This window comes from Caloenas nicobarica, chromosome 3 (genome assembly GCF_036013445.1).
Source record: "Caloenas nicobarica isolate bCalNic1 chromosome 3, bCalNic1.hap1, whole genome shotgun sequence".
NCBI lineage: Eukaryota > Metazoa > Chordata > Aves > Columbiformes > Columbidae > Caloenas > Caloenas nicobarica.
Genome location: NC_088247.1, coordinates 91248967 through 91267962, shown reverse-complemented (window position 1 = coordinate 91267962; position 18996 = coordinate 91248967). Strand labels below are relative to the sequence as shown.

Below are 18996 nucleotides of genomic sequence, written 5' to 3'. Positions count from 1 at the left end.
TAATACGGTGGCCTCTACTTGCATGTTCACATACTGGTTTATGGCTACCACTGGAGGAAAAAGATATATTTGACCAATGATGTCTATACCTGGCCAAAAAGGAAAATACTCAAACCCCTCATGTGTTACATGGACACCAGTATCAAGTGGGAACCTACTTCTGGGATGACTAAATGATCACTGATGGGATGCCAACAGCTTCCAAATATAATGGGTGATTTTTCCATGGTTGTATTGAATGCTACCATGAAAAGGACTGGAACCATCCAGTAGGCACCACCTTTGGGTGTTCATATTACACAATGCAACAAAAGATCACCAACAGAGAGCAGATTGTCATATCAGATCTATATGGGAGCACAAGTGAACTGCTACGAAAAGAAACACAGGGGAGCTCATGGTCTTAGCCAGGACCAAACTGCCCAGTCCCTGATCCCCAGAGATGGTATTTCTCCTGCTGACAAAAGCACGTTTGTCTCTACTACAAAGCAGCCTCCAATGAAAAGATACATCACTATGATTTTGCTAGCGTCTATCCTTTCATCAGCAAAACTAAAAAAATCCAAAAAGTCGACTTTTTTTTTTTGAGAATTTTGACACACCGACCACCTACTTTGAGATGCTCGAAGTAAATGTGTACACACCTCATGGGCTCTTTTCCCCTGTGCTTCCCACAAGCATAAAAGGCAAACTATCATTTCCCTTGTGCTGCACTTTGTCAAAAGGTGCCAGGCCCTCTGCATCCACCATAAGGAACACAAGTCCCTTGTAGACACCTGGTACACTCTGGAACTTTATAAATTAAAGAGCTGGCATGCCTCAAATTGCATTAAGATGGTGTTTTGCTCTTGCATTGTGACAGGAGAACAGGCTTCATTATAACCTTTTCCAGGATATCCTTCCATCATTTCTTCCATTACCCTCTGATTGAAGATAAGCAGTGCCAGCTTCTTCAATTCTTTGGTATTTCTGCACCTTTATAACAGTATACACTCACCATTTCCAGTCCCCTCAATATCAAGCATTCCAGCAACTGCACAAGGGAGGAGTAAGAACAGTTTTCCTTGGAAAACAGAAGTTTTTCTTCCATAGGAAAGAAAAAGGCAACAAATGCTCAAGTTATGTTTACCATGACAGTATTTTCAAACAGCAGCCACAGAAGCAAACTAATACTCTCTCATTTTAATTGCATAAAACCAAAATGAATAAATTTTGCCAAGCCTGTAAGTATACAGAGGTATTTTTTAAAAGCTTTTTTTTGGTATATTTTTATTTACTAAAGGAGAAATGAGCCTACAGTTTCAAGCCAAACAAAAAGGACAAGGTTAAAAGTGGAAGAGACAGAAGAATGTGTGGGCTTTTACTTTTAAAAAAAAGTATCTGGAAGACAAACAGAGGACACATAGGGAGAGCCGACAGGCAGAGTGGCTGCTGATGCCCTTGAATTTGGAACAGCATCTGAAAAAACAACTCTTTTATTCCTCACTTAATGTGTGGTGAAAGAGTCCAAAACAGAGCAGTCCTTCAAACCTCAGGTGTGCCCTGGGGCACTTGAAACTTAGTAGCCATATTTTTCATTGAGATGAGTCTTGCCATCACCGCTTTGACCTAATGGATAAAGAGAGTTGCATTATTTTCCCCCCCCTCATACAAGATAAATTTGTATTCAAGTATGAAATAGTGTCTAGGTAGAACCAGTCAGACAAGCACAAAGAGGATAAGTCAGACAAGATACAACAATTCAATTAGTCTTTTGATTTATACTTTTTAATTCCTCTTAATCTTGCTAATAGTGTCAAGCTTACATCATATATTTCCCCCCTCCCCTTTTTTTTTCCTGGTGTCCTCATTATGCAAGCTTAGACAGGAGTCTGATTATTAATGGGCAGGAATAGAAAAATGAGCTCCCTCTTATGGACAGAGCTCACTTGGCTATCCCAGATCAGACTCCTGAGTTACTGAATCAGGAACTTTGTTCCAGTGGATTCATATGCCAGAGAAGTGCAGTCTTTTCATTGAAGGATGATTTGCCAGATCATGGTTTTCTTCAGCAAAATTTATTCTTATTTTTCTTATTCTGTTTGGATGGTATCCAAATTATAAGCCTGCAACAACCTTATAAAAATTATAGTAATGAATCTACCAAATGAAAGCTAAGCTTTGAACTTACAATGAAAACCTCAATGCATGAAAATGAATTTTCCATTTTAGACAAATTGAAAATTCATTACTCTGTTTAAGAATAACCTCACTTAGCTAAGAACACTCTGAAACTGAAAAAATTTGTTCAACTTTAACATATACTGGATGTGTGCATCAATTATTCAGTACCTTCGAAGTGTTGCCAAGACTTCTCTCCAAAACACATGACCCAAAGTTTGTATTCCAATGATTTTTTCAAAAATCTGCAAAGACGACTTTCAGATTTCACAGGTTTCTATGAAAGAATACTAAGATCACTGGAGCATTTATCTCTAGTGAAGGTTTAAGCTTGTCTTTCAACTAGATCATCATCTCACTATATATGGAGTTACATCTTTCACATGTTACAAAACTGAAAAACTTCAGGTGTACTTGTCCATTGAGATGAAGCTACTACAGATAAAGTCTGTGTTTCACTGCAAGACTTGCATGGCGATACAACAAATATGGTGCATAACACACCATAAGACATCAGGTTTTGGGTATTCCTGAAATACTTTTTTCTCAAGAAGTTACAAGGACACCCTGACTACTTATTAGGTAGATTCTTGAGTTATAAGACTAAAAATGGTAAGGAAATGGTTGATACCTTCAGGAGGAATCCATATGCAGTAGTCTGGGTCATCGTCTGGGTACTGTGAGGAGAAAAAAGGTTGTTGGACCTGCAAAAGAAGAAAAGATTTTTAAGGTGCTACCTCTCTCCAACAATGTGTCACAGCAATTAAATGTCTCATTAATTCAGAAAGAAATACGGAAAGGTGAGGGTTATTTCCACAAGAGTCAGAGATGACAACAGTAATACAGAGGAAAGAAGAAATATCAAACCCTCAAATACATCCAATTTATTCCCGGCAGAGTCACAGAACAATAGAAGTGCTGGTTAGATGGGACCTCTGGATGTCATCCAGTCCAACCTGCCCATCAAAACAGGACCATTACCAACTGTCTGCTACTGGACAGTTTAATTTTGTCATCCTAATGTTTGGTAGTGTCATCTGGCAGAGAATTTCTTTATGCAGAGAAAAGCTTTAGAGCAGGATTTGCAAGGGCTTTACTGATTTCAACACACAAATCCCACTGAAAACTTTGGGTTTAAGGTGACTTTCGAACTGGAATATATAAAAGTTCAGGTAACTTAGCTTTCCAGAAAAAAAGAAAATGCAGTATTTTCATGTCTCACTGGTATCACTGAAATGTTTAAAACAAACTGAAACAGGTCACTTGCAATTCGACTGTTGACACAGCAATGCCTTTTTGTTCCTAGGTTTTTAACTTTTGCCACATCAGCATTATTTTCTCAAGAACTTTTGTTTTCAACAACTGCAAGTAGCTATTAAAAAAATTCATACAACTGTAGAGTGCAAGACTTAAGAGCCCAAAATATAGCCAAGTTACTCAGCATTGATTTGCATTACTCTGTAGTACCATGACACAGTCTTAAGTTATGCAGCTGAAGTAATTTTTCATTCCCTCAAAAAACTTCCCCAAACTAACCTCTAAACCAGTTCTTTTGGAAGACTACTGTTTTCCAAAACATGAGACTGCAGAGTTAAACAGTTTTTAAATATGGCTTGTGAACAGTACCTTTAAAATTATTTTTCCAGTTTTACATGATGCAAAGTTATTCCTCAAATATTATAAGAGGAAAAAACCAAACCAAAACAAAGCTGACTTCTGTTTGATATTTTCCATGCAAGATCTGAGCCCACAGCATGTGGAAAAAGTGATTTGTGATGAGAGCGAGAATACAGCTAAGTCATCTGGCATTTGGAAAATGCTCAGCGTTAAGAGTGAACTCTGTGCCGATGAGAGGTGCTGACTTGACTGCCTCTGCATGAGAAGCTGCCTTGTTCTCCCACATTTGTGTGGTAAACGGTACAACTTGGGCTTTAACAGTATAAATTGTTATAAATGTAAATTGTATAAATAAAAAACTCTTGCTTTCTTTATCAACATGCTTTATGGGCCAGCAACAAAGGACAATTCTAAAAGCTGTGCCTACCCAATCCTTGGGTACTTTGCCAGGACTAACAAGGCAGCGGTTAGCACGCACAGGCTGCAGGGCGTTAACTTTCTTTAAGTAAGTGGTGCAGGGCTAAAACTGGATGGCCACCACAAAGACATTGTCATAATGGTCAGAACTCATGGCCCACAATGCACAGTAAACTTCTTTGATGGCCGTCAGCAGAAGGGTGGGATTCACCTCGCAATAATCTTTAGGCTAAGAGCTGTCACTAAAGTTCCTTCCCAGCTCCAGGATGGCAACAATTGCCTGTGTTCCAAAATGTGCAAGGCTCATATACTTTAATACAAACCTTATGCACAGGAAGAACATTGTCTGGTACAGCTACTAAAATTTAGTAAAAATTGGGTTGCAAAAGACAATCTCTTAGTCTTCTCTCCTTCCACACCTACAGGGAAGGATGAGGTTTGGTAATGGCAATACAGACTTGCTGTGATTTCAGTCCAGCCTGTTCTGTGTCAGCCAATACATCCTTCCCAAGCTACTCTCCAAAGAAAATTGTGCAATGCCATTCCTAAAGCCCATAGAGCATCTATGTTCTACAACAGTCATGATACAGGAGAAGAAGCAATTAGCAGAGCCTAACTGCCAACTGAAAAGGTGAAAAAAATAAATTTGTGATTGAATTGAGAGCCTCTATCATGCTTGAAATGCTGTGCTTTACCTTCTTGTTGGAGACTCCAAAAATTTGTGCGATTCTACCTTTGGGTCTTAGTTAGCAGAAAAGTACTACTATCACTAAGTGACAATCAAATTGATGCTATTTCACCAATGAAAACCTGCTAAATGATTCCTTAAAAGTCTTACGCTACAGGAGTCCTGGTATCATAACTGACCTTGTTTGAGCTATTGATTTTCTTAACTTTCTCAGATGTCTCTTCAGGTTCCTTACATGCTGCCTCAGATGCTGACAAGAAAGAAGATTTGTTTTATGACACATCATGAATGACCAATTCTATCAGAAATAAGCTTATAGAAAGTTCACATAAAAATGGATACATCTAAAAGGAAACCCAAGACAGCTCACCGCAACAAAATTAATACTTAAGACTGCTGAACATATTTTTGGCTTTCACAGATTAACTTATGTTTAATACATTGTCAGGCAACTAGCTGAATGCAGTTTAATAAGATCCTATATTTGGGATTCTGCCATTAGCTAAAAGTGTGTTACAGATGTTTATATTCTAAAAAGATATTCTCTGCGATCACTGCAGTGAGCAATTTGGAAGCAAACAGTAGGAAATGTACAGGATCAACATAAGCTTTTTTTTTTTTTAAAAAAAAAGGTAGTTTCACAGTAACACAAGTGAGAGGAAGACAAAGACAGAAGTATGCCTGTTTTTTCTGCCACTTAATCTGTGAAATACTGAGAGTCTTGTAGACTAAGTCTATGGACAAGATTATGAGGATAGGACAACATATTCTTAAGAGTCTGAGTTATGAAAAAATAGAAAGTTTATACAGATATTCAGTACATCAAATACAGTCTTCATTTTGAGGATCCAGGGTTTTTTGTGTGTACATGTAGAGGGGTCATCTGGGTCATTAACAGACTATTTTCTGATGCTATGTAGTATTTGTCACTTTCTTTATAAAGTTCTGTCTTTCTGTAGTGTTAAGAGCTACTGCAAGAAAATAGGGAAAAAAAGCATTATGTTTATGCTCCTAAGTTAAAATATGTTCTCTTCTCATGCTCTATTTTTTTTAAACAAAGGATTTCAAATCGGTTAATAATATGAAAAGCAAGGAGAACTGAAACATAGTTGAAGTGACCTGTCTTCACCATGCACTTACCACTTCAAGTAAAACACAACCCTTCATTTGAATTCTAGATTCTTATTTTAGGCTCTAGATTAGGCTTAGTCTCCTTCTACTGCCTGAAGACATCAATAGCTCCTTTAGACAGTATCTAAATCCACATGCTACTGTACAATAGAGTCTAAATTGTAATGCTCACCTTGAGATTTCTCTTGTGAGGGTCCCATCTGAGATTTATTCCTTAGTATTTTAGGCTCAGGCAGAAATTGAACACCTGGGAAAAAAAAAAGAGCTAAGTGAAGAGTCTGTAGTAATTATGGTAAGTACAGTGCTAGAGCACTCTTAAAACGAAGTACAAAAGGGAACTTTCAGCTACATTTGTCTCAGGAGGAACTCTTCTATTAAAAGTCTTCCAAATTATTTCACCCACCAAGTCCACCCCAATACAATATTAAAGAAAAACTTGTAACCAGTTAAGACATACTTTTCAAGAGCAACCTGTCCAGCATGAAGACAAGAAGTTAGAATTAGGTTTCTGTCAAACACATTATTTACTGAGAAACATTATTACTGAGTTTTCAAATGCATCAAGTCGATATAGGAAAGGATGGAGATAAACCACACAGATACAAGGAAGACACCCCTCCATTACCACTTTTAAAATTATTTTTACTCCTAACAAACTGATCTGAAGCTTTACACAGACATTTATTTTCTTATTGAGTCACTCTCCCTGCCAACAATATATTGTATTTGTTGTCATATCGACACTCAATCAAATGAAAGCAGGGCTTATCAAAATAGGATCTTTCTTGAGTCCAGGACATTTCCACCAAAAGCACGAAAAACTGACAGCCAAGCAGAGTTTCAACCAGAACCATGTGAAACTCATCTCTTGGCACAAAGGCTCTGGACTCAAGACAAAAATCTACAGAAAAGAAATCTGCTGGAGAACCTGTGACTCAAACCTTTGGAGATTCACATAGCTCTGAAAATTCATCAGTAACAGACTCGGCTTCATTACTGGAAAAATCAAAACCAGTGGTTTACCATCCTGAAGGGATTCTTGATTCTTGTTATTGCAAGGAGAACCATCAGCAACACTAGTTTCTTTTCCTGTTTCTTCCTCTGTTGTCTTTTTCATTTCCAGGTTTGATGCTCTGCTGTTTATTGTATCTACCTCTTGCTCCTCCTCCATTTCTTCCTCTTCTTCCTCTTCCTCCTCCTCTGGTCCATCATCCTTTGTTTTTAACAAGCTTTCAGGAATGTCTGGACGCTTAACAGGCAACTTCTGAGGGAGAAAGACTTGTGCATCAGTGCTAAGATAATATGGAGGAAAAAACACACATATTACTGTCATAGAGACAGCTGGTAAAGGAACACTCTCGGGATGAAGAATATTTCGGTTTTAAGGAAACGTTATTAGTAGAAATGGAAGATGAAAAAATACATCCAGTTCATAGACAAGGAGTGCAGTCTTTTCGTAAGAGAGACAGTGGAAACGGAATCAATCTTGCATATGATCTTAGCTAAAAGATCAAGAAAAACAGAATAAATTTCAGGACCAGCTGCTGAGGTATAGCAGTAGTTCACCCTGATGTCCCCGGGCTTCCTCTACTTGGTCCCCTGCCTTTGACCACAGCCATGCTCAGGACACTGACTGTGCGAGGGCACAGAACAGCAACCCCTGGCAGCAGTGTCTAACGGCCACTGCTTGCTGCCCTGTGCTTGCATCTCCATGCTCTGTGGTTGCCACCTACACTCTCCACAGCCTGAGAAGGTGTCCGAGAAAAAGCCCATGACTCACAATACTTACGAGTCTAACTTACCCCTAGGCTTCCAGTTCTCAGCTTGAATTTGCTCCCTCCTTTCATTGCACCAAAGAGAGGCAGGGTAATCTTTTTTGTCTTGCTCTCTGCTTCCAGATTGTAACTCCCACTCCTAATAAAAATTAGATACAAAGGAAAACTGTGTACGAAGTATCAAACAAGTCTTATATATACAAATGCAAAAAATCTGCAAACTGGAAGTAGGCATATAAAAAATTCCTATTATTTCTCTCTCACTTGGAGCACCCGAGGAGGAAGCTGCAGGAGATGACTCCTCTGTCCTATCTACATGCTGTAGAATTCATACACATTCCATAACGGAAGAAAAAAAAAAAAAAGAAAAAAAAATTGCTGTCAGACTCCCTCAAATTCAATTGCACACACATACCTACATATGTATATATAAAAACACACCCAGAAGCCAAACCACAGTTTAAGTAAATTAATTAAGTAATTAAACCTCTAATCAAGCTTCCACTAGCAAATTACAAACCCAGCACAGTCCCACTTGAATTGCAGCAGCCTTGCTAGGCAGTAGATGAACAGCCACTACCCTTGACTTCCAGGTACATTTCATGGAGTGAAAGTGGTTCTCACGTTGCATATAATAACTAAATCTTTTTCAGTTCCTTTTGGATGCAGGTTGGGAAAACAAACAAACAAACAAAGCTGAGAACAAGCTTCCAATCGAGCCCCTCCTTATTCCCCTGCATGGGCTTATCTTGCTCCCCCGTTGTGGTGCATCTGCCTCAACCGCAGACGCAGCAAGGGCCAAAAGGCACAGCTGTTCTTTGAAGAGATGAGCCAGGTAGTTTGGAAAGCCGTCCTGCTTTTGGGTTTGGAAAGCTGACTACTTACTGGGTTTTCACAACTGCCCATGGACAATAACAATGGTAAAAGTAATCATTCTACACTTTCGCCAAGACTTACGGGGGCTTCAGCTCAGGCAGTTCTGCAGGCTTGACAAGCTTTATTAATGCTTTCAGTCTCTGTTGCTCTTTCCTCAGTTCAAATGACCGCAAATGCAGCTTCTTTCGTGCCACGCTGTCTAAAGTGCATCCTGATTTTATTTCAGTCATGAATTCATCCAAGGAATCTTGAGCTGCTGGCTGGGACTGGACTAGGCAAGTTAAAGGGAAGATACATATTGTTATGGGTGGGGAGAGGAGAGCTGTACTCATCAAATCCTACCTTTAGAGAAAAAGGCATATAAGAAAAACTACCCGCTCTGCAAATTTCTGTTGAATGGTGAAGTAATGGAGGCTGTTAGCCCTGGAAAGAGAAAAACATTTCTCCTAACAAAAGCCCAACAGTAAACCTTAATCCACTTACATAACAAAACCTCTCTTAAAATTGAACCTGTCTTTATGAGTAAGTGTCTCTATTCAACACTGTTCTTCTCATTTCAAGATCTGCTGGCCCTAAAAAAGCAGCTTACGGGTTCTTTTTGTGGGCACAGACTAAAATAAACACAGCTACAAAGAATCCCACACCACTGCAAGTGGAATCCCATTTTGGCTTTCCTGGAATATTTATGCAATAACATTTGCAAAGCTTGAAATGAATCAGCACATAATGCTGCCTCCTACCGCTTGGTGACCGAGTACATACAAGAATAGTTTCATACATTAGGCCAATCGCACAAAATTTACCTTTGTTTTGACCTTTAACTAACAAGAAACCACTGTTCTGTACTTGAAAAAGAGTAGTGACAGTTTTTTCTACTCCTCCCCATTTCAAATATGAACAACTGTATGCGTATTTGAATAATTAAAATAAAACGCTGGAGGAAAAACTAAAGTTCTAATGACTAAGAAAAATAAATACAGAATTCTAACATATGGCTTTAAATAAATAAAAAATAAATTAAAAAAAAATCCAGGAAAACTTATTTCTTGGGCTTGAACAATGCTTCAGAAGTTTTTATATTGTGTTCAAAAATAACTTGGAAGCAAACAAAGAAAAATCTTGTTGTTAGAATTTTAACAAGCCTTTTGACGGGCAGTCTTCTGCCTTCTAGTATTTTATGAAAAGTGGCAAAACTAATATTTATTTGCTGCATTCTAAGCATTTATGTATTATTATATATGCACAAGAATAATTGTGTGGCCAATAATTTATTTTCAGTTCAGCTTGAGTTAATTGAATAGCACTTGAAATTTTAAATATGTACAAATAAAATAAGTTATTGTTAAGTGTACATATTCAAGCAGCTTTACATGACTTGAATATTTAGAGAAAAGTCTAATAAGACTTGTGTTTATCAATGGACTCAATTGAAAAGGATATTTCTTATCTAGAACAAAACAGTTTACAATTTGCAAATATATGAAAGCCACAACAGTAAATGTTCAAAGATATACAGAATTAGAGATGAGAAACAGTTGCAGCATCCACCTCCACACAAATATAAATTATGACAAAACATGTCATAAAAGAAATTCAGATAGAAATAGTTTTCTTTTCCTCTTAACTATTCGTAGGAGCCAAGACCAAAATCATCAACAAAAAGGTATTGTTAATAGTCTGAACCTCCTAGCAGGCAGGAGCTGAGCAGAATGATGATTTAATTTAAAGACCAAATTTCAAAGATAAGGTTTAGTGTGTAAACAGATAATACAGAACAATTAAAGGTACAGTTCTACGGCTCGCTTCTTTAGCTGCAGAGCAGTGTAAGAGTGCTTCAGTCAGTGAGGGATCTTCAGAGAGTCAGATCGCCCTTCTTGCAAATAGAATTCTCTGCTTGATTCCACCAACAGTGCCTAAAATCAGGTAGCTCAGCTTACAGCATTACTGTTAGCATTCAATATTTGCTGCAGCAGTTTTCTACACTATTGAAGTAAAATTTGACATTGCTAGGGGGTGAATCAATCGTGGCTACTATACTTTATATTCCAGGGAAAGAAGCTACATGGCTATTTACAGCACCATCAACTTATTGATAATTTTCTTTTGAAAAGGCAACTGAAGATGAGACTAAAGAGCTATGTACTTGATTTTCATTGAGCTGCATCAGCGAATGAGAGATACGAAGTCAGTCCATCAGTAGTTAGTTCTGAAGAACTCCAGAGAACAATTTATGAACTTCCACTGCAATTGTTTAGACAACCACTTAGTTTCTCCAAGTGCTTGGTAAGAAGTGTAGCAATTAGCTTGCCACTCACTCATTGGTCTCTCCAGACTCTTGCCCTTAGGCGACAAATAATTGTTTAGAGCAAGTAGAAGTGGGTTAAGCTTTCAGAACTATGTAATGCAGCAGCTTTGCCAGACAGCTCATGGAAGTGGTAAGAATCACCCATGATCAATACGCATGCTCTTGGCTTGCACTTGTACTTAACATTTGTGATTAACCTGAGGCATCCAAAGAAACCAGAGAAAATGCAAGTATCTAGAACACAGACATGCAAAGTAACTGATGATGCAATATTCTCTCTGTTTTATCCGGGCCTGGTTCTAGGACATTCCCATCCAATAGTAAATTACACTGTATTGCAATAAGTGCTGAGACTGCAATTTTTCCAAGGCTCTAAACCAGCTGTGCAACTACCTACAATTTACCAATCCATGGTAACACGTATCAGAATCATATGCTATTAGTAGAAGTCTACAAATGAACTGATTCTTCCTTCTCCCAGCCTCTATTATAGCATGATTTCAAAGTCTTGTTGAGAAACAGTATCAGCAGAAACAAAGGCATGATAACGTATGAAAGCTTGGAATTACATATCTCAGATAGGATAAAGCATTAGCTTCTCCTGTCAGTCAATCATTAAGTACTTATCAGTACAGTCATGCTGAAAACAATTCCTTCAAACATAATGAACAGACCCATCAGTTAGAATGCTCAGTGGAACAGTGAGTTTCACTGAACAGTGATCTGGTATAATCAATCACCAACAAAACTGTTGATACAAATGAATTTCTGTGTGGGGCTGAAGTACTAAAAAGAAACAAACCTGTATAAAGCACAAAAGATAGCCCAGCTCTCAGATTGCCGCTAGGCTTCCTGGAGAGAAATTCTTCTGACAAAATGACATTGCAACTTTTATTAATGCCAACCCCGTTAAAAAGCTTTTTGTATGATGAATCAGCCTAAACACATTTCCTTCATGCCTTCCTTTTACTCCACAAGACATCAGCAGTAACAGAAAACTAAAGTAGCTATTTGTATCTAAATCTAACTCACTACCAGATAAAATCCCCACTTTGGAAAGGCTTTGCCTTTGTACACAAAGTTATAATCCTAGAACCTGAGTGGCACCCTCATAAGCTAGCAAGTTCACTGAACACACAGTCTAAGTGTCAACTGCTTTGATTCCACCTTTCTCTTTTCTCACCTTTCATTTTCAAGGGTGCATTTGCAATGAGAGAAGTGAAATAAAAGATGCTCTCTCCTCTGTCAGTTACTTGTTCTTCCCTTACAAATCATTTTGGAGGGAGTGGAAAAAAGCGTTCCTCAAATTGGGCCCATTTCACTAAGATGGGCAGATAAAGAGTAATAACACTCAGCCCTCTTAAGCTTCAGGAGCTTGTACACTCACTTCCTTACCTTAACTTAGATGTCGCTTGCTTTGGAAAAAGCTGCATCCAGTAGCAAGTGACTACAGACATTGAGTACAGAACTTATTGGATGAAAAGCGTAAATATCCTCTCCAGATAACTCTGTAACCTGCAAACCTTCCTATCCCTTTGTGAAAAGTAGACACTACCAAAAAAGCACTTAAGACAGATATCCATGATACATTTTCATCTCTTTAGTGTTCTTCATAGAAAGCACTACAATCAAATTAACTTCATGCCTTACCTTTCCCTGAAGACTTCAGCTTCTCTGTTATCTCAGAAAGCTCATTTTCAGCTTCATTTAGCTTTTTGACCTATGAAAGAACAACAAGCTTAGAAGATCTTTTTATCTTCTTAAAATCTCATTTTAAGAGTTACTCAAATATCCTACCAAATTAACTCCATTTTTCTACTTCTGATCTTTGACCAGGAGTTTCTAGGCTGATAAAATATTGTCTAGATTGTTCCTAAACAACTTAACAGTCCTTTTCTTCCTGAAACACGAAAATACGTGTAATGCTTCTGCAGCAATGTCAAACCACCACTGTGATCCTCCAATCCTCCCTGTCCCTGACCCCCCACACTCTATTGTCTGTAGGACTTTCAACTGTCATATCCCTCTCAGTGCAGGCTGCTTACTCTTTGAAGAAGAACAAAATCCTTCTTTGGGATGTGCCCTGTACACTTGAGAGCTTGCAATTATTTTCTGATGCTTTACAAGCATTTTTAAAGTATCCTGTTCTGGTATTTAATTCATCCATTGCCATGATCCACCAAGTAGAAGGCAATACCCCATAGGTAAAAGCAAGGTAGTACACTTGCAGTATAATAAAGCAAGCAATATTTTCAGGTATTTATAGATATTGTCCACAAAGCAAAACCCCACACTATTCAGAGTTGCAAAGCTATCTTGCCTCCCCTATTTTATGACAAATTAAGTCTTGTACACAGTGACAGAACCTCAAGGACTGAAGTCTGCTCTCCAGAAAAGGGACAGCACAAGCAGCTGCAGGCTGCTTTTTTGCAAATTGACTTAGTCTTAAGGCATGACACCTCATGGTAACAGGGTGGCTCATTCTCTTTGGCCAGTCATCCTTTTTGCCTACGACAGCAGATGTGTGCCAGTTAGCAGTCACAATGAGGGTTTCTGTGATGTGGATACTAAGTACTATACTGAAATAACAAATTACTTTGTTGCTGTTGTTAAAAGAGTCTAAATTTTCATCTATATCCCAGGTGGTTTTTTTTCCCCTCTTAAAACGTTAGAAAGGTACAATCACCAAATCTAGTCTGATTTTATTCAAACTTGGCCAACTGGCAGCTAAAGGGTTGAAATTATACTAGCTATCAGACTAGCAAAGAAAGATGAAGAAATACATTTTACTTTCCTTCTTAGTAATAATACATGCATGACAGAATAAACTTGGCATGTCATAATAATTCTTCTTACCAGGGAGTCATAGGTTTCTGGCTTTTCTTCTATTTTACCAGCTTTTTTCATTCTGTTCAGTCGTTTCTTTTCTACAGCACCAGTTCGATCAAGGAAGGTGTCATCATCACTGTCATAAAAATCCTCATCTTCCCAGTTCTTTGATTTCCTTTTTCGGGATACTGGGAAAGGTAAGAGAGAAGGCAAGAAACAAAATTATTCACATACCACTGAGCAATAAAACAAATTCAAAATAGCACTCTCGAATTCCTAATTCAGAGCTTTTAAAACGATCAAAGCATTTGAGCAGTTATTCACCTGCTTCTTGCCTCAGCACTCCCCGAGCATCGAGCAGCCTGCAAGCTTCCAATGCGCACTGTATCATTGCTTCCTTCTTCTTTCCTGAGTGGAGAACCTCTGCCACCAGCTGCTTCCCTGATGCATCATCCACAGGCAACCTGTTCAATTTGAAGGATCGGAAAACAGCTCAGATAGAAACAGCTTTTCATGGATGCTCCTTAGATATTCTATTTATCTGTTGCCATTGTTCTTACGTTTCACTCTAGTCTTTTTTTGTGGGTCAAATATTTTCACTTTTCATTTCATACAGTACCCATGAAAACACAAGCATGGATTTCCTAAAACATGCAAGTAAATTTTTATTTCACTAGTCCATACAATAATTCTTCCTGTATTCATTCCACTGGGAAAACAAGAAGCTAAAAGGTCAAATGTCAATCCCTGAATCATTTTAAGCAACACTATCTTGCATCCATGCAACACCAGTAACAAATATTTTACACCACGCTGAGGCAAAGGTTTCTTAAGCAGTGCAGTCATTGCAATGTTTTAACTACACATTTGAGACCTACCCAGTTGCCTTAATTTCCACCTCCTGTCGTATAAAAGAATGATATCAGTGGCCTCCTTGCATGAACCCATCAAAACCTGTCTTATACCATAAAATAACTCAAACTCGGTACAGAGTAGAATATTTTTTTTCTCTCTCTCCCATTAGGGATGGAAAGATATTGTTTCTTAGTTTTTTTCTCTCGTATTTCAGTTCCATGTATTTCTCAAAACAAGGGGAACTGAAAGAACCTAGACTTTCCCAATTGTTTCATCTTTAAGGAAAACCAAATGCTGACAGACCAGAAAGGAGTCCAGACACTGAACTAGGCACTGATCCTTGAACTTCTGTCTCAATATCAGGGCTTAGGTCTAATTCCAGTTGGCCTCCTTGCCAAGTGTGACAAGACAAGTAATTCCTTCAGATTTTATTCATGAATTCAACGAGGCCAGCTTCTATGTACAAAAGTGAATGGAGATATACATACTTGATCCTGCATAGCCAGCTGTTGTGCCCACGATCATCATACTCATATTCTAACTCTTCTCCTAGAGAGGAAAAGAAAGACAGGTGATGTAGTAACCAAAACTGAAATAAGCAGGAATAATATTTACAGCAGAGAAAAAAGTCATGGTTATACAATAGAGATAAAATGCCGTTGTTACATGTCAAAGTACTGAATTTGTTGCCTTTTTTTTTTTTTTTTTTTTTTAAGCCATGGGTCTTCAGTTGGTATTATGCTCATTTGGTTGTTTTTCAGAATCAAGGTTTTTTCAGATTAAAAAAACAACAACAACAACCCAACAAACTCTAAGTGGCCTGGTCAGGAATACGTAGTTCAGAGAAAAAATAATCTTGCCTCTGTATGTTTTAAAGTAAATGACATTGAAGTAACGACAGTTTGCAATCTGGATTCATAGATACTGTTTAACTTGAAGAATAATTTTTCACTTTAGCAAATAAGTGAGTCTTCTCTAAGTTTCACTGGCAACCATTTAAAGTTTAGACCAATTCATTGTTATTTTTTGTCTTTTTATACTTTCTAATTCTATCTCACAATCACAGCCATCTCCAAAGACAACAGTCTGGAATCTGATGGGTTTGGATTTTTCAGCATAGCTTCAAAGCACAGGTGTGGTTTGAGTATCACCCCAGAGGAATACAAGGTACTCTCTGGAAATCCCAGTGCAGAAATTAGTAACTGTTAGATATTAGGAACTTCCTTAACAGTAACTAAGTCTCAGATATATAATGGTGAGCTAAGTTTTAATTAAAAAGAAACAAAAAAATCAAACCATTATCAACTCGTACCAAAACCTGATCAAACAATAAACATTACCCATAATATAATAGAAAAACTTAGCTCCCACACCTTAATTCCCAAAGAAAAACAAAGGCACAAACATCACATTTTAGAAAAAAATTAAATTTATTTTTAAAAAAGTACCTTCTCTTTCAAAAAAGCCCTGTAAGGCCTTCCTTGGATCTTTCATATAGAAGGCATCTTGTACATCCTGAAAATCAATAGCAATGGGGTTTTCTTCAACCTCATCCTCCTCAGCATCCTCTCCTACAAGAAGACATGCAAAGTGCAAAAAAAAAAGGTGAAACGTTAGAAAGAGAGCATCAGTATATTTCAACTTTCTTAGTTTGAAATAAATATCAGCTACATCACCCTAAAATTATTTCCCTTAGTTTGAATATTATTTCTGCATCCAATCATAACAAATCAAAACAAATGGCTTCTTTTTTGCTATTGGTTATTCCATTATAAGATACAGTTTTGCAGATGAACATCACTGCAGTTTCAGGACCTTGAGAGTATGTGTTTATACATTTCCATTCAAAAGAACAACTTATTTATACTGAAAAGCTCATTAATTGCAATTTATCTAGCTTTAAGATGTGTACTTCCTGCTAAAATTTAAAGACAGCTGTACTGCAGAGAAGTCTCAAGCAACTAAATTTCACCTCTCATGCAAAAGCATGGACACTGTCACAGGAACAAAACACACAGCATTAACCTAAACTCTTGGTTTCATGGCCTTCTATAGGCACAGGCAAATTACTTTATCCCAGATTTTAAAAGAAGCTCTAGCATAGTTCTCATCAGATATAAGCTTGCCTTGTCATAGTTCTTTTTTTAAAAGGAAGAGGAACTTCCACTGGATTGGGACACTTGCCATCCAGATGGAATTTCAAGTCAAGTATTCACTGAAACTGGCATAAAGACCTTCCAAGGTGGATCAGCTGATTTATGCATCATCACGTACCCATTCCCCACGAGCAGCTCATGTCACTGTTCTGACTCTTCTCACTTCTTCTCTCCTCCTTTTCCTCTTCCTCATCAGAGTCCTCTCCCAACATTGCCTTTTCTAATTTTGCTTGCTGCTGCTTACGCAGTGCCTTCAGTTGTGTCACAGTTAGTTCTGACTCAGACTCCTGGTCCTCTTCGGGTCCCTACATCACAAATGGTAACTTTACAGAAATGTTTTTTTAAAAGAAAAAAAAGAAGTATTTTCACCACAGATGCAGATTATATACAATAACATAAACAAATCATTACAGTGCTGTTCAAAATTTGTAATTATTAGACCGTTTGCTACAGTTTGCATCTCCGAATATAATGGTTTTAACATCTTTTCTAAAGGGGGGAAACAAGAATCAAACATTACTGTGTACTTGTAGGGAGGCCAGTCTCAAACAGAACTGTATTTTAGAAGCAGAATTCAAACCTTTTTTTAGCAGTGCCACATGGGGAAAAAAATCGGTGGAACAAGCAACTTAATCTCAGAAGTGCATGTAGGACACTCCAAATGCTTTCTAAGTTCCCACTATCATAGAATCATTTCAGTTGGAAGAGACCCTCCAGATCATTGAGTTTAACCATAACCGAACTCTAGCACTAAGAACCTCATCTAAATGCCTTTTAAACACCTCCAGGGACGGTGACTCTACCACTTCCCTGAGCAGCCTGTTCTCCCTTTCTGTAAGAAACTTTTTCCTAATATCCAACTGAACCTTCCCTGGTGCAACTTGAGGCCATTTCCTCTTGTCCTATCACTTGCTACTTGGGAGAACAGACCAAGACCCTCACTATCAAGAGCTTCTCTTGATCACAAAGAAACATTAGCGCTGATACATCACACTCTTGGAGAAACACTCCTGATACACCGTACCCACGGAGAGAAATGCCTTTTGCGCTCACTGCAGGTCGGCAGGAGCTGCCGTTCCCGTTCTCAGGCTCAGCCCCCACCCCAGCAGAGCCGCCCCGCGCCCAGTACACCCCAACGGGGGGAGCCCCCAGTCCCAAACCTCACCGCAGAGCCCACACCTCCAGCTGACAGCTTCTCCCCAGCAAAACAACCATAACAGCACTGGGCAGCTTTCAAACCGTGCAACCCCCCCCATAAGCCAGAAACTTTCACCATCCCCACCCCCAAGACGCCAAGGAGATGTAGAGGGAGCCAGGCAAACCCCTGAGCTTGATCCGGGGAAGCTTTCACCACACCAGCCACCCCCACAGGCTGCGGGGAGTGCGGCGGGGCCTCCCGGGCTCTGACCCACCTGCAGGAGGAAGAGGCGGGAGCTGCCGCCGAAGCGCAGCCCGTGGCCCACTCGCACCCGACAGTAGGTGCGGGGCGGCACCCGCGCCTTGTTGAGGAAGGTGCCGTGGGTGCTGCCCAGGTCGTACACGTAGAAGCCGGCCGCGTCGTCGGGGGTGCCGGTGTCGGGGCCGCGGGCAGCGCCGCGGTACTGCAGCACGGCGTGGTGTCGCGACACCGAGGGGTGCTCCAGGGACAGGGCGCAGCCGGGCAGCCGCCCCACGAGGAACCAGCTGCCGCCCTCCAGCCGCACCGAGCCCAGCGCCACGCCGCCCTTCAGCACCTCCAGCCCGTAGCCGGCGCCGGCCGGCGGGCGGCTGCCCCACGGCGGCTCTTCGTAGCGCGGCGCGGCGGCCGGGCGGGCGGGGGGCGGCGGGCTGGGCCCCGGCTCTCCGCCCTCCGCGGAGCGGGGCGCGGCGGGCAGCGGGTGGCTCGGCCGCTTGAAACCGGCGGTCTCGGCGGCCGCCTCGGTCTCCATGGCCTCCGCCATCTTCCCGGGTCCGTCCCTAAATAGAGTCCTCCGGGGACGAGCGCCGTCGCGGCTGCAGTACCGGGGGCAGGGCGCATCCCCAGCGGCCGCGCATCTTTGGGGAAAAGCGTCGCTGCCTCACCCGCCGCCCGGGATAGCGTGAGGGGCGAGGTAGGGAGGGAGGTGACGGCGGGGGAGGCGGGAGCGGCGGTGGTCGCTTCCCCCCTCCCGGCGCTGAGGCGCGCTGCTGGCGGGGGAGCCTCTTCTG

At 40.1% G+C, this 18996-nt stretch overlaps 1 protein-coding gene across 2 annotated transcripts; it reads right to left on the bottom strand.

Annotated features, from left to right (window-relative positions):
- Nucleotides 1-1219: 1219 nt before the first annotated feature.
- On the bottom strand, nucleotides 1220-18898 carry SLC4A1AP (solute carrier family 4 member 1 adaptor protein). 2 transcript variants are annotated; one of them, XM_065631550.1, is made up of 14 exons: nucleotides 18222-18898; nucleotides 16928-17114; nucleotides 16102-16224; nucleotides 15142-15202; nucleotides 14123-14262; nucleotides 13826-13986; nucleotides 12620-12689; nucleotides 8746-8935; nucleotides 7816-7927; nucleotides 7037-7277; nucleotides 6186-6260; nucleotides 5062-5132; nucleotides 2792-2864; nucleotides 1220-1608 (listed from the first exon to the last, which is right to left on the bottom strand). In XM_065631550.1, the coding sequence occupies exons 1-14, from the start codon at nucleotides 18747-18749 to the stop codon at nucleotides 1559-1561; spliced, it is 2082 nt and encodes a 693-aa protein (XP_065487622.1). In that variant the 5' UTR covers nucleotides 18750-18898; the 3' UTR covers nucleotides 1220-1558. The 2 variants fall into 2 exon arrangements, with proteins under 2 accessions (XP_065487622.1, XP_065487623.1); XM_065631551.1 differs by lacking the exon at nucleotides 1220-1608 and adding an exon at nucleotides 2343-2405.
- Nucleotides 18899-18996: the final 98 nt, after the last annotated feature.

Coding starts and splice junctions, on each gene's coding strand:
- SLC4A1AP (XM_065631550.1), bottom strand. CDS start 18,749: ATGGCGGAGGCCATGGAGACCGAGGCGGCCGCCGAGACCGCCGGTTTC. Junction 7,928..8,745: donor CTGCCTGAGCTGAAGCCCCC/GTAAGTCTTGGC, acceptor AATTTTTATTAG/GAGTGGGAGTTACAATCTGG. Junction 6,261..7,036: donor TCAAGAATCCCTTCAGGATG/GTAAACCACTGG, acceptor TTTTTTTCCCAG/GTGTTCAATTTCTGCCTGAG.